Here is a 13,083-nt window from a genome sequence, read left to right as displayed (position 1 = left end):
AGGATTCCTGCTGAGACTTAATCTTGTCACTCCTGGGAACATCACTGAAGGTGTATGCAGCTTCACTGCCAGGTGCCATTCATGCATACGTTCACCAGCCCAGGGGTCACACTGCTCAGCTGTTTTCGCTGCTGGAGGCGTCCTCCTGTGCCAGCACTGCACCGGGGACTGCCCACTGGCATTGGCACCCACTGATACTTTCAGTGGCAACTTAGGATGCAAGCTGTGATAGAAGCTCCACTAAGTGAGGGGTAACACAGGCAGGAAAGACAGCCAGGAACATAGAGGAGGATGGACACCATTTAGGGTGGTATTTGCCTCTAGAAGAAATGCTGATGAATTCACAGTCAGACTGTCCGATGGTTTGACAGGATGAACACATATTTCACAGCATGGAGATTGTCCAGCTGTATGTCTATATGGTGTTTTAAACAACAATCTGGCATGTAGATAAGTGTCTGGATGACATAGAGTCATGCACACAAATGCAAACGGTCTCTAAACCAGTGCCTGATGCCTCTATTATTAGTACATGAAAGGAGCTGACTATTAAAAAACAGTAGGAATCCCCATTCTGAACCTCCAACTATGCCAAATATCTCAAACTAGGCATCGAAAGCCTCTAAGGAGCTTTGAAATCTTGGCCTAACACAGAGCCTCATTCCAGGCTGTATAATAACATAAAACCTACTGTGAAAGGCACTAATTATTTCATGGTTCTTAAAGCTTCCTCATGATTTTTAAATAAGTTTTTGCCTTCTATAGCACAAATCCTATTAATCACGGTATCAGTTCTAATACTGGAGAAATGACGATAGGGCTATAACCCTCCAACTGTAAAACCACAGGAAACGTATCCAGAGATTTCAGCCATATGTGGAAGGGTAGCCTTCATTCACACTGCAATTCACTGAGTCCTGCCCTGATTTTGAACTGTGTTAATTGGCCAAGTCTGGATTTCTTTTTTTCCTCAATAACTCTCTCTATTCACTTTCTATGACAGAGAAATTCAGCATTTATTTCAGTGAACTGAACTCAAGTCTAATAGCTAGACTTACTTGTAAGTCTTTTTAACAAATTCTAGGTAGAAGCAGAGAGGAAAACCCAACCTGACAGGTGTGCTTCTGGATGAAGGAATTAAGAAGTAAAAGTTTGATTTCAACAAACTTGAGGCTATAAAGTCTTCTCTCACCACTTCCCAACTTTGAGTCTTCTCCACTTTCTGCTTTGACACCTCATCATTGGAAAACTGCCTGTGCAGAAGAGTTAATCCCTGGGAGATGTGAAAGGGCAGATACCTATGGCAAAACCTAACGGGAACCTCTGGGTTGACCTTTCTGGAGAGCCAGTAGTGGGATCAGCAGCGAGCAGTCAGGATCATACAGAATCCACCAGTGCCAGGAACTATCTCAGTTTTGCCAATAACCACTGAGGGCGTAGCAATGTGGTTTTGTTTCCCCTGCAGAAAAGTCATCTTAAGAGGCTTTTAAATCTCTCTGCTCTTATTCACTGCTACCTTTGTAAAGTATTTTTCACGCTTTTCATTATACCAAAGCAGTCCCTAGGGCTGCACCATAATCTGGTTGATAGAAAATGTTCCAAGTCAATATAAAAAGGACCTGCAAAAAAACCCTGGGCCTTGCCATTTTCCAAGATAGCTTACTAGCAGTGTTAGAGCTTCTTTGTGAGATTATAGTATGCTGTATCCTACAATAAGTAAATGAATTAATGAGAAGGAATAGAATTTGCAGTACCTGCACACCTTTTATGCCTACTTCAATTTGATGTCACTTTAATTGGCTTTAAATTTTTGATGAGATGACAAACATCAAAGGAAAGTCATTTGATTTACTCCTGTGTCTGTAAGAAAGTTGCCAAATATAAAATGGGTTACCAAGTCTGCTATGAACTTGGCAGACCTAACCAAATTATTTCTGCTGTTCACAGGACCTATGCTCCAGACTTCACAGTCAAGTACAGAGCTGTAACAACAGATTCCTTTCTCTCCCATTTCGGGATGTATTTTACTCACCGTCCAGATCTTCTCCAGCTGTTCAGGAGCACTAGAAGTTCCTGCAAACGTTGGCTGGCCCTGGATCATTTCAACAAAGACACAGCCTGCACTCCTGCAAGAGACCCAAGGTATTAACTCATTCACGTGCTTCATCTGCATTGTGTTTGTGTGGGGTTATCAAGGGAGAGAGAGCAACTGTTGGAATGGAAATATAAAAATCTTGGTCTGCAAATTCTGAAATCCTGACATAAGTAAATACTACATGTTTTGCTTCTCTTGCAAAAAATACAAATCTGATGTATAGATACTACGCATCCACCTGTTTTTTACCTAGTGCATGTGTATAGGAAGCAAGGCAGGACACGAGGTGTCTGCATACATGTACCTAAGCTTCAGCAAAGGCTGATCTACCTCTATGGTACACTGTTAGGCAGGGTAATTCATTATCAAAAAACTCTACTTCCTATGGGAAGGACCATGCTATACAGCCCTGGGCTTCCAGCACTATCCTAAGTGCTTGCATCTGGCCCTTGTTCCCAGTTGTTTGCAGTAATCAGCAACTTCATCCAAGGCCTACACATTGAAACGTTTGACCTAAAAAACCAGCAAGCAAAATAAGACCAAAGGAGACTAGCGATTCATCACAGTCGCATCCTTCCACGTTAAATGTTTTAGAATAACACGAAGCAGTCGAAGCTGCCTGTGAGCTGTGATCCCATCTGCTTTTCTCATCAGCCCCGCCAATTAAAAAAAACAACACCCTTCACCAGCAAAACAAGACAGGTGATATCCTTGGAAGAGAAACTCACTAAGTACCATCTTTTTTTTTTTTCCTTTTTTTCTTTTTTTTTTTTCCCCAGCAGCAAACTGTTTCTTTCAGGTCTCTTTCAACCTATCCTATTAAAAACCCACTTCAATAAAGATAGTCAGGGCAGATGCCTGCACAGCTGTAGGTTGTTTTCTGTGATAAAAAGATACAAAATCTGTGTGATAAGAGTAGAAAAAATAAATGGGGAACTACTAGACAGTTTTATGGGCTAGAAGGGTACATTAGATGCAGATAAAACACAGAAGAACTAACCAGTAGAGTGATTTCCCTTCAGAAGAAATTAGCCCTCCTCTAGAAAACTGAAAGCAAGATTTCACAGCATAAAAAATTCAGTGGCAAAGTAATCCTAGTTTTATGTCGTCTTCTGCTCTACACTTTTGCTAAAGCAAACCAGCTTAAAAACAAAAACCAAAAAAACAAAACAACAAAAAAAAAAGCAAAACCAAAAATCCCAATACACCAAAGCCTGCAAAAAATGCTTAGTTTTATTAAGGTGGATTAGTCCTGTTGGGAAAAATGATTAGATAGTTGTGGTCAGGATAGATTTATCTATTTGCAGGTGTTTCAGTCTTTTCTTATGTGTTGTAAAACTCTGCTCATTTACTTTTTATGTTTATCCTCCAAACATTTTATAGATTTTCTGCCTTTTCATTAAGCCCCAATCCAACTTTTCAAGTTTCATCTTCCTTTTATAGCAGATTTGAGTCTTTCAAGCTTAAATGTTGAAACCCCAGGTTTGTCTAACTGACTCTGACAGTATTATTCTCACTCGCAGAGCTACAGCTAGTAATCTCCTCTGGTCATCTGTACTGCTCTCTTACCACTTACAACTTGTTTTTGCAATGCTGCAGATGCTTTTCCCACCTGGCTGTAGTTGGTTGAAAGCCTGACATGCAGCTCATCTCTGATATTCATTTTGGTCATCCTCCGGTGATGTCAAGCCTGTTTGCAGATCCATATCTAATGCTGTTTTCACAAAAAACTCTGATGCACTTTGGGTCTTGCAAGCTTAGCTCCTTATTCGTCAAATGTGCTTTCACACAATCCAGGCTTGTCATGAAACTTAACCCACACTTTTGCAACACGGATTTTTGTGTTTCACAGTACTACCACATCACTAGATATTATTTTGGAGCCTACTCTGCTGAGACGAGTGCCATAATAACCTTCTGTTTTCACAGCTGATATATGTACTCAGCTGGCTCACCCTATTTTGCAACCACAGGGGCTGCTGCAATCCACTGATGCCATTGCACAAGTCTAACCACATGTGGTCAGTGCAATTTAGGTACTTTTGATTTGTGCCGTGAATAGAATCAACTTTGTATGTTTTTGAAGCAAGAAATCCTGACATTTATCCACAGTTTGGGTTCTGATATCCTAGCTAGAAATGGCCGTTAGACTGGCAACAACAGAAACTTCATATGGATTCAATATAACCCCCATGTCAGATACCACTAGACATCCTGCAGAGATTAGTTCTGATGTGCTGTGAGGTTTTCTGAACTGAATCTAGACATACACAACACTAAGGAAAAGGGCTAGTAACACTGAAAGTATTCCGTGAATGTGATCTTCATGACTTAAATTGCTCTGATGAAAGATTTGAGGCAACATTGAAGGCAGACCAGATACGTTATTGCTGAGAAGGCATACAATCCAGGCAGAGCAATACATGGAAGTAAGAACTCTTTTTTTTTCAGTCTCTTTATTTTCCCCTAGATTTTTCTAGATTCTATCTAGCTCTTTCTAATAATTTCTTAAGAGCAAATTGTTCAACTTTCAAATCTAATGAAACAGTCTTTTTGCTACTGGCAAGCTGTCAGTTTGAGGAGAGGAACAACGTCTGAGTTCTTACAAATTTGCCTTCTGATAGAACTCTTCTTTGTATTCCTGGTTTATTCCAACAATATCTGGATCTCTTTCTACTCCAGTGTCTCTTATAAAGACAGAGCTATCAGAGCAACCACAACAGCTGGGAAGGAAGAACTGTTTCCTGTAGTGTGACTCAGCTGATGAGCTTCCTTTAATGCTTACTTGATACTGCATTGATTCACCAGTGACAGTTGTAACTGTTGCTACCTCCGTGTGCTTCCAGGCTGATATATGCTTTTCCTTACAGAAAATCCAGAAATAGCTGGAAGTAGTAATGCAGTGACATGTGGGCACCCACCTCTTTTCCCAGGTAGATTTTTCTATGGGCTAAGGTAGGACTTTGGGAAAAAAGACCTCTTTGGTGCTAGTCATCTGATTAAACTCTCCAGAAGCCTCAGTCTTCCAATATATGAGAGCTATAGGCACTGCCCTTCCAGCATTATGGAGATCCTTCTGTTAATGAGAATGGTTCAGAAAACAACCTTTTGTTTTAAGTATTTCTCAAGAGTTAGGCCTAAGTCAGAACTGGTTTGTTTTTCTCCCTCTTCCCCTTAGTGTTCTGGTGTTCATTCCTGAGGTGCCCTTGCCTCTGAAAGCCCACACACTTCTCAAAACATGTCAGTTCCACAGAGCAGTCTAGGGAAGCACTGGGGCAGAGCAAGAAGTGCATCATAAACTGCAGAGGATTTAGATGGGGTCCAACAGAAAGTTCTGCCAGGAGGAGGAAATGCAGAGCAGCCCTTCACTGACAGCTTTGTGGCTGTTCAGTAGTCACAGCTATCTTCTTATACTTGCTGTATCCCTCTGAGACTGGTGTATTTTCATTAATGGGATCCTAGTAGTGAGAGGGGAAGACAGAAGTGCTGTGCTAGGGCTGGTCTCCCTTGCAGTGGTGTTAGACAGAAGTACCCTGCTGAGATCAGTAGAGTTACATCAGTGCAAATAAGAACAAGGACTTTGTGGTACCTCCTGGATCAGATTGTTTTCTCTTTTGTCTCCTATCTTAAGCAGACATTGTACCATCCTGCATGAGAAAACAACAGGCAGTTTTACCATCTGCAGGCCCTCATGATGTCTTTCAGGAAGGAGCTTGGGCATGATGTTTCAGCATGCACCAGACATGTATGTGAAGCAATACACTGACAGCTAAAGTAGCAGGAGAGTTATAGCTGGTTGCACATAGTGAACATAAACAGGGTTGGTTCAGACAGCGCTATCACATCAGCCTGCAGTCCCTGGGACAGATTGGATACTTCAGTTAATTCTCAGTCTCCATTACTGCATCACACAACAGAGAAACACCTTCATCGGGATTAAGATCTAAGGATTCTCTGTGGCATCCTGCAGTTTCCTCTCCACAGATTTTCTGTCACTGGGGAATTGCAATTTGGCATTTAGCCACAAGTATATCTTTCTCCTTGTACCTTGTCAGGCAGTGCTGCACATTGGAGCCCCTGGCCTAAGTCTCCCAGTTTGACAAAATAGGGCAACATGATCCAGATTTGGGACAAGTCTGTAGTGGCCTGGCAGATCTATGTCAAATGACTGCATAGGAATTCTTATTCTAGGTGAATCTATGTAGGGAGATTCCTGCAACTACCGTAGAAGAAATTACATGGAAAATGTGTCTGAAAAGAAGACATGACTCATGGGTACTCATGACATTGAAAACTGAATTTTGAAAACTAGTACTGAACATGCATAAAGCCTTTAGTGTTTAAAAAACGTCTCCCTCATATGCAGTGTAATCTTGCTGAAACATTGTCAGTCTCCCTGAAATCCCTTAATTGAATTTTCTAAAGTATTGAAGTGATAGTGAGGGAGAAAGAGAATAGAAAGATACAGAGAGATTAAAGCAGCTTTTCTAGTTAGTCCAAGAGCTAGTGAGACTCCTTCTATATCTCTTTCTTCATCTATTCAAGGCCTCATTCACTTCCCGTGTGCCTCCCACTGACAGTATTGCTGCTTAAGCACACTATGCATGAATTGCCATAATGTTTTATTTTGTTGTAATTGGTTTCTTTAAACCAAGGCTTTAACACCCACTGTCTCATGCCATTAGCAAGGGCATTCTGACCTGCCTTCATGTAAATTGCAGTATCCAAAAGAAATAGTTATTTTTTTCTTTCTTCCCAATAGACAAGTAACATCTGTGTGAATTCACATTATTTCCTAATAGACAAAAATTGAACTTAAATGCAGTGTACATCAAGATAATAAATGACCCTTGTTAGAGGAAGTTACTGAATAGAGCTCACTGAAGAACTCTCTATTCTCTCAGCGTGACATCTTTCTTTAGGGCCAACACTTGGAATGTTGTTATTATAAGGAGGCGTTATAACAAAGGTGCCTATAGTGTGAATGTTGTTCAGTACTCAGTTCAGGGACTGAGTACTCTGTTGTTAGAGCTGGACAGAGTGCTGGATGGGATCTTTGTATTCCAGCCCTCTGTTGCCATTCACTGCTCTAGAGCAGAGTTATGTAGTGGGGATGCTGGATTTGCACAGGCAGAAATGCCAGGCTTTATGCATGCAATCAGGACTTTGGACAGGCCCCAGCTTTCAGAAAAAAATACAGGCTACTACCAGCATCTTCCTAATGCAACCCCTCCAGTCTGTTAGGCAGGCATCACAGCAGATGTTCCTGAGAGACTGTCTGGAGAACAGAGGTGACAAGGAGTGGGAGGGAGAAGTCAGGACATTTGGACTGGCTTAGCAGCTGGAAGCCATTAGAATTTAGCAAGGTTTTCTTCCTCAGAGAAATCTTTAAGCAATTAAATTATCATCAGCCCTAGGGAAGTTAACAAACAAATCTCCTATTTTCCTGAACTGCCCTCCAGACTTAGTTCATCAGAGTCTCCAATAAGCCACAGATCTCTGACAGGGGATGCTGGCTGGAGCTTTGCAAACTTACAAACCCTCTTCTTATGCATACTTCAGCCTTCTGTGCTCCCACCCTTTCACAGCCTTCAACTCTGCACAGCAGTAAAGTGTCAGTGTGACATGCACAGGCAGAGGATCTGCTGATCTGAAGAAAGGGCAGAGCTGCAGTGCTATCTACAAAGCTAAAATTGGTCTGAATGAAGATGCTCTGCTGCTCCTTCATGAGATGCACATTGTCCATGAGTAATTCAGAACCGCGTTGCTGGGAGCAGGTTCATGGTGATGCAGGAGAGAGCCAGAAAGTGGATGCATACTCAGACCCATCCAGGCCAGCTCAAAAGGTCCAGTGAGGTCCTGTGAAACACTCATTCTCTCCTGCATTTTACCTGCTCTCAGGAGCTTCTCTCCCTTCAGTTTTGCTATTGCATAGCTTCCTTCCTGTGATTCCCAGGCATTTTGTGATTCTGTGATAGGGCTCTTAAGAAGCCTTAACAGAAGACGGTTCTTCTCTTATATGAAGTGTAGAGTGCATTTAAGATGTTCTTTAAGATGAATGACAAAGTATTTCAGAAGTAATGAACATCTTAGACACTTTTATACCTCCAGACCTATTCAGAAGTCCTTTACTGCCATCTTTTGTTACAAAGCCCAGAGTCATCATTTGTGTATTCATGCTTGCATTCATTGTTTCTTCACAAAGCCATAGCTGTAGAGAGCTACCACTGACTTAGCCAACCACGTATCTACAAAACTGTAAGTGCTTTAAGGAAACACAAGACCTGAAAGTGCTTTATAGATGTCACCAAATGAGATAACATACTTTATAAATATTGCCAGGTCAGATCTATCCAACTCCATAGCTGATACGTACTGACACCATTCCCCAAAATGTCTACGAACCCTGCAGTACAAAACTCCTCCATGCTCACATGCTTTCTACTCACAGGTGTTAATTCCTCTGCTTACAACTGTAACTACCGTAACTTGGTTGAGTTCATTTAATTCAGATAAAGATGGTTTTTCCCAAAAGACCCCAGATGATTTGACATAGGCCAGTACCAGATATCTAGATCAGAAGAATAATCTGTAGCTCCAAGCAAAACATCAGGAGGACGGTACCAGAGTGTCACCACTTCAGAGGAGTATGTCTGACTGGGGATGGACTTGGCACGAGCGAGGCCTGCTAGAATAAAAAATACTGAGTGCTGTGGCAGAACAGTCTTTCTGTGGGTACAATACATAATGATAACAATAATTGGAAACAGAACATTATTTCCTCTCAGTTCAATAAACACAAGGAGTCCCAGTGCAAATTCCAATCAATTGACAAAAAATTGTGTCTGGAAGATACCTCTAGGGCAGATCAGATCAAGCAATATGCTAAGATGTGCTGGGCTTTACCATTTGTGACTGAAGCAGCCATCACAAACTGATGCCAAGAAAGCCCGTCTGTTCAGTACATTGTTGTGGACTTTACATGTCACTTGATTTTCTGAAGATAAAGGGGTTGATTCTCAGTTCTCTTGAACTGACTTTATGTGGCAGTAATTGCTCTGACTTAAGTGAGGTTGCTCCCTGCAACTAGTAGTGCAAAGACAAGAAAGACAAGACTGACCACAGAAATACTTTTCTGAAGTTCAGTAAGAGGTTATGCTTCTGTGCCTTTACTGGCTGTGGATGCAGATCTATATGCATGCTAAAGCTTCAGTCTGAGCAGATATATTAGCAGCATACAAATTGTGACTCACCGAAGTCAGCTAATTTGAGCTCACCAAGACAGCTGATGAGCAAGTTCTGGGGTTTCAGATCACGGTGAAGAATATGTTGTCGGTGGATGTATGCCAGGCCTCGCAAAAGCTGGAACATGAAGAGCTTGAAAAAGCCAACAACAACAGAAAAAGAAAGAAATGATTTGGTGTGAATTTCCATTCATACATGAGCTCTGAACTTTGTAAGTCCTGGAACAAAGCAGAGGCAAAGCAACTGAGAAATGAGTAAAAATCTCAAAAATTAATAGAGTTGTCTGAGAAGCAGAAAACTATGGTGGAATATGATTGCTTTCAAGTGGAATATTTCTCCACTAAGGCAATAAAATGCAGTCCCTAATTTTGGAAATTCAGCTTCTCTCTAGAAGTGTGGAGTGTTGACTGCAGGAGCTACGTGCCAAAACACAGTCTAAGCTTTCGGAACAGCAGATATTCTGACCTCAGTGTTGATAACGAAGACATGAAGCTAAGCATGATAAAGGCTTAAGGAGCTGAAGATTTTCCCTGTTGAGCCAGTTATACCAGCAGAGGGAGTTGTGGGGCTGCTTCTCACACCTACACTGCCTCTCCTCGGCCCAAGCTTGACCAGTGAACGGACTCGTTTGGCAATGTGAGCTGTTATCTTCAAGCTGGGAAAATCAAGAAAAGAGAAAGGCAAATAAGAAAGCAAGCTAGAAAGAAATATCTAACTCCTACCGCTATGGCAGTATAAATAAGCCTTAAGCAAAATAAGTTGGATAGAAACAAGGTATGAAATTGGATAGTGGCTAGAAAACAAAACACAGTAGAAGTACATAAATAGAGCTATCAGAGAAAAGATATTTTTCACAAAAAGCTTAACCTGAAGAGGAAGATAAACAGTGACACCCATAGGTAATTTTTTGTACCAGAAAAGTGTCCCTATGATATTCTGCACACTTGCATAACACTCAATAGGAATCACTCAGAGGAAAAAAACATTTGCCAGCAAAAATGAAATGAACTAGATTAACCCCTGGAGGACCAGTAAATCATTTTTGTGATTTGATTTCTGCTGACAGTGAGGGCTTGAGGCAGGAAAGAAGAGCAGCTGGCTAGTTTTACTCACACAAATGCCAGGGAGTACATGTTGCAGCCGTGTACTCCATGTGCTTTACAAGCCTGCCTGGTAGTAGAGCCCTGGAAGTCCGTGCCCAAACTACAGCACCACATCTTGGACATATCAGAGCTTTAATGATGTTAAAACTCAGGGCCCCAAGAAACTACATTAGAATTGGTGTTGCTTAACAACTATCCGAAATAAGATGTGAACAAGGTGGCAGCATTTGAAGATGACAGAAGTATTTAGATTAGCCAAGATAAGAAGTGACAGTGAGAAACTTCAGAGAGATCTGACAAAGTCAGATGAATAGGCGGTTTGATAAGGTACAAAGTTACTGTTGACAGCTGTAAGATAAATTAACTGACGCTACTCAGGAAAACGACCCAGGCATTCACCGAGGACATCTGCACTGAAACTGTAAGTCAGTGTGCAGCAAAAAGCCTGAAAGTTAATTAAATGTGAAGATGTGTACAAAGAAGAATCAGAGACTATTATAACATCAATCTACAAAGTAATGGTACATCTTCAGCTCTGCTCAGTTCTAGTCAACCTATCCCAAAAAGCTGTGGCAGAAACAAAAGAGGTTTAAATGACTGAATATGAAGACATTATCAAATAAAGAAAGAGTGACATTTGAGAGCTTTTAACAAGAGGGATTAATAAAGTATTCTAATTATAAGAAGATACAAATCTGTGTAAAGACAGATTTGCTTGCCACAAGATGTCATTGTCTACAAAAGCTGAACTGGGCTTATGAAATGGAAAGAATTAACTGCAGAAAGACTTTGGAGACCAAGAGGTAGTATGTTACATCTTTTATCAGTCAGTTTTTCTCCAAAGTGCTTGTCATATATGGAACAAATAGATACTAGTAAGAGCTTAAAGATGTTTGAAGCACTGCAGCAATTTACTGTCACCATATACAGAGAAAAATAACATTCTTGTTCATACTTTAAGGGATGTGAGTCTTTTAAGGAACTCACCATAACATTGCAAGGATGAAGTCCTCCAGGATGCTGGGCCATGTACTGTGCCAGATCTGTGTGCTAAATAACAGCAGATAACTTGAGGCAAAACAGTGAGAGTAAAGTGCTTTTACCAACTGTGTCTCTTCTGTATGTAGAAAAAATGAAGATATAGCTTTGACCTTGGAGAACATTTAATTTGATGCAGCACATAAGGATGTGCCTAAGTGCTTGGTCACATCGGGGAGCTGGCTGACCTGTTATCTCTCCCTAGCAGTTTATGGCCTGAAGTTGATAGTTAACAGAATTCATACTTGTGCCAGAATTAATCATAAAACTGCAGAATGAATAAAACATTCTCATAATTTTGTTGATAGCTGTTAGCAAAAGCAACAAAAGTAGTAAAGCTCATGCAGAGAACTCATTTAATTGGCATCCTGCCCTACCCATGATAGTATCCTGCAGCTTGGTCTTGGTGAGCCACATGAGGTCAGGGACAAATTTGATACCAGGATGTGAGCTGGCATCGTTATTCCCTGTCCTTGTGGTGCTCAAGAACAGTACTGTTATTGTATTGTCAAGGCAGAAATGGACGTAAATAGTTTCTGCCACCCTCGTGTAGACGAGATGTGGAATCATTTTTGCATACAGCTGCTGCATACACTGAAAAAACAAAAGCAAAATTGTGTGTGGTAATCAGGAGATCAATAAGGGAAATCAGTCATTGCACTAAAGGATTGCAATTTGTTTCTTTGCCAATGTCTCATAGTGCAGCAAATTCATTATGCAGCCACTGGTCTTCCCAGTACTTCCCAGTACTAGCTTCACAGGAAGCCAGAAAAAGGAATAACTCACCATGTACTCAAGGACAAATGTTAGGGTCTCCTTGGTCTGGATAATATCATGGAGCAGCACAATGTTGGCATGTTTCAAATGCTTGAGAAGAGAAGCTGGAGAAACATAAAAGTAAGATCAGCTTCAGTACTGCTTCTGCAAGTTCAAGGAGACTGTACGCGCAACAGAAAATAAAATTTGGGGGGAACTATTCCAATCTCAGCATTTCTGTACAGCAGCATATACTGAATGTGGAAGAGGATGGAACAGCTCCTTAGAGAAGCAGGAATTAGTGCTCTGGGCTAGGCAGGAGCCCATCTTCTCTCAGAGGCACATTGCAGTCCTCAGCTGTCAGCTTCTGAGCCAATGAGAAATCATTCTTCCAGGAAAATGCTGAGAGAAGCAGGGGCTGGGAGCTCCCAGTGCCACAGTGTGGCAGACTTGGGTCACCACTGAGCTTCACGTTCAGTCTGCCATCCACCTCCCAGCACATGGCCTCAGAAAGGCCCTTTGTGGACTTATGGGGATACATAGGTTTCCATGGTTTCCATCAGCTTCCAGCTTTTGGTGTAAAAGCTGCCAGAAGAAATCAGTCTATGCTGAATTTAGCTAGGTGCTTTTAGCATATTGGTAACTTTTTCCAGCTTTAGACTCAAAGAACAGAGATGAAGTCATTGAGTGCACAGTGATTTATGCAGCTCTGGCATGTTTTGTGTATTGGCCTGTCAGCCTCAGAGCTGCTCCAGCATTTTGCTTCAAACAATGCAAACAAACAATATTTGAAGGTTTTTAGATTGGCAATGCAAACTTTGCATCTTACAACCTAACAATTTAGGC

General features: G+C 41.3%; 1 protein-coding gene across 8 annotated transcripts in view; it reads right to left on the bottom strand.

Annotated features, from left to right (window-relative positions):
- Window positions 1-13,083, bottom strand: part of CDK15 (cyclin dependent kinase 15) — a 34,025-nt gene that overhangs the window by 15,522 nt on the left and 5,420 nt on the right. For 5 of the 8 annotated variants that reach the window (XR_006169438.1, XM_042822232.1, XM_042822239.1 and 2 more), the window contains exons 5-9: window positions 12,268-12,362; window positions 11,431-11,493; window positions 9,349-9,472; window positions 8,660-8,783; window positions 2,033-2,126 (exon numbers count right to left, since the gene is read on the bottom strand). Coding sequence is in view for 7 of the 8 variants with exons in the window: in XM_042822232.1 (XP_042678166.1) it covers window positions 2,033-2,126; window positions 8,660-8,783; window positions 9,349-9,472; window positions 11,431-11,493; window positions 12,268-12,362 (500 nt within the window). In the remaining variant the exon portion in view is untranslated. The remainder of the gene's footprint in view (window positions 1-2,032; window positions 2,127-8,659; window positions 8,784-9,348; window positions 9,473-11,430; window positions 11,494-12,267; window positions 12,363-13,083) is intronic. The other 3 variants (XM_042822233.1, XM_042822235.1, XM_042822236.1) reach the window with 2 other exon arrangements.

Source organism: Centrocercus urophasianus, unplaced genomic scaffold, assembly GCF_019232065.1.
Source record: "Centrocercus urophasianus isolate 14NV4802_14NV808 unplaced genomic scaffold, USGS_Curo_1.0 seq_20, whole genome shotgun sequence".
NCBI lineage: Eukaryota > Metazoa > Chordata > Aves > Galliformes > Phasianidae > Centrocercus > Centrocercus urophasianus.
Note: the sequence above shows the minus strand (reverse complement) of the source record. Positions and strands in the feature narration are given on the sequence as shown.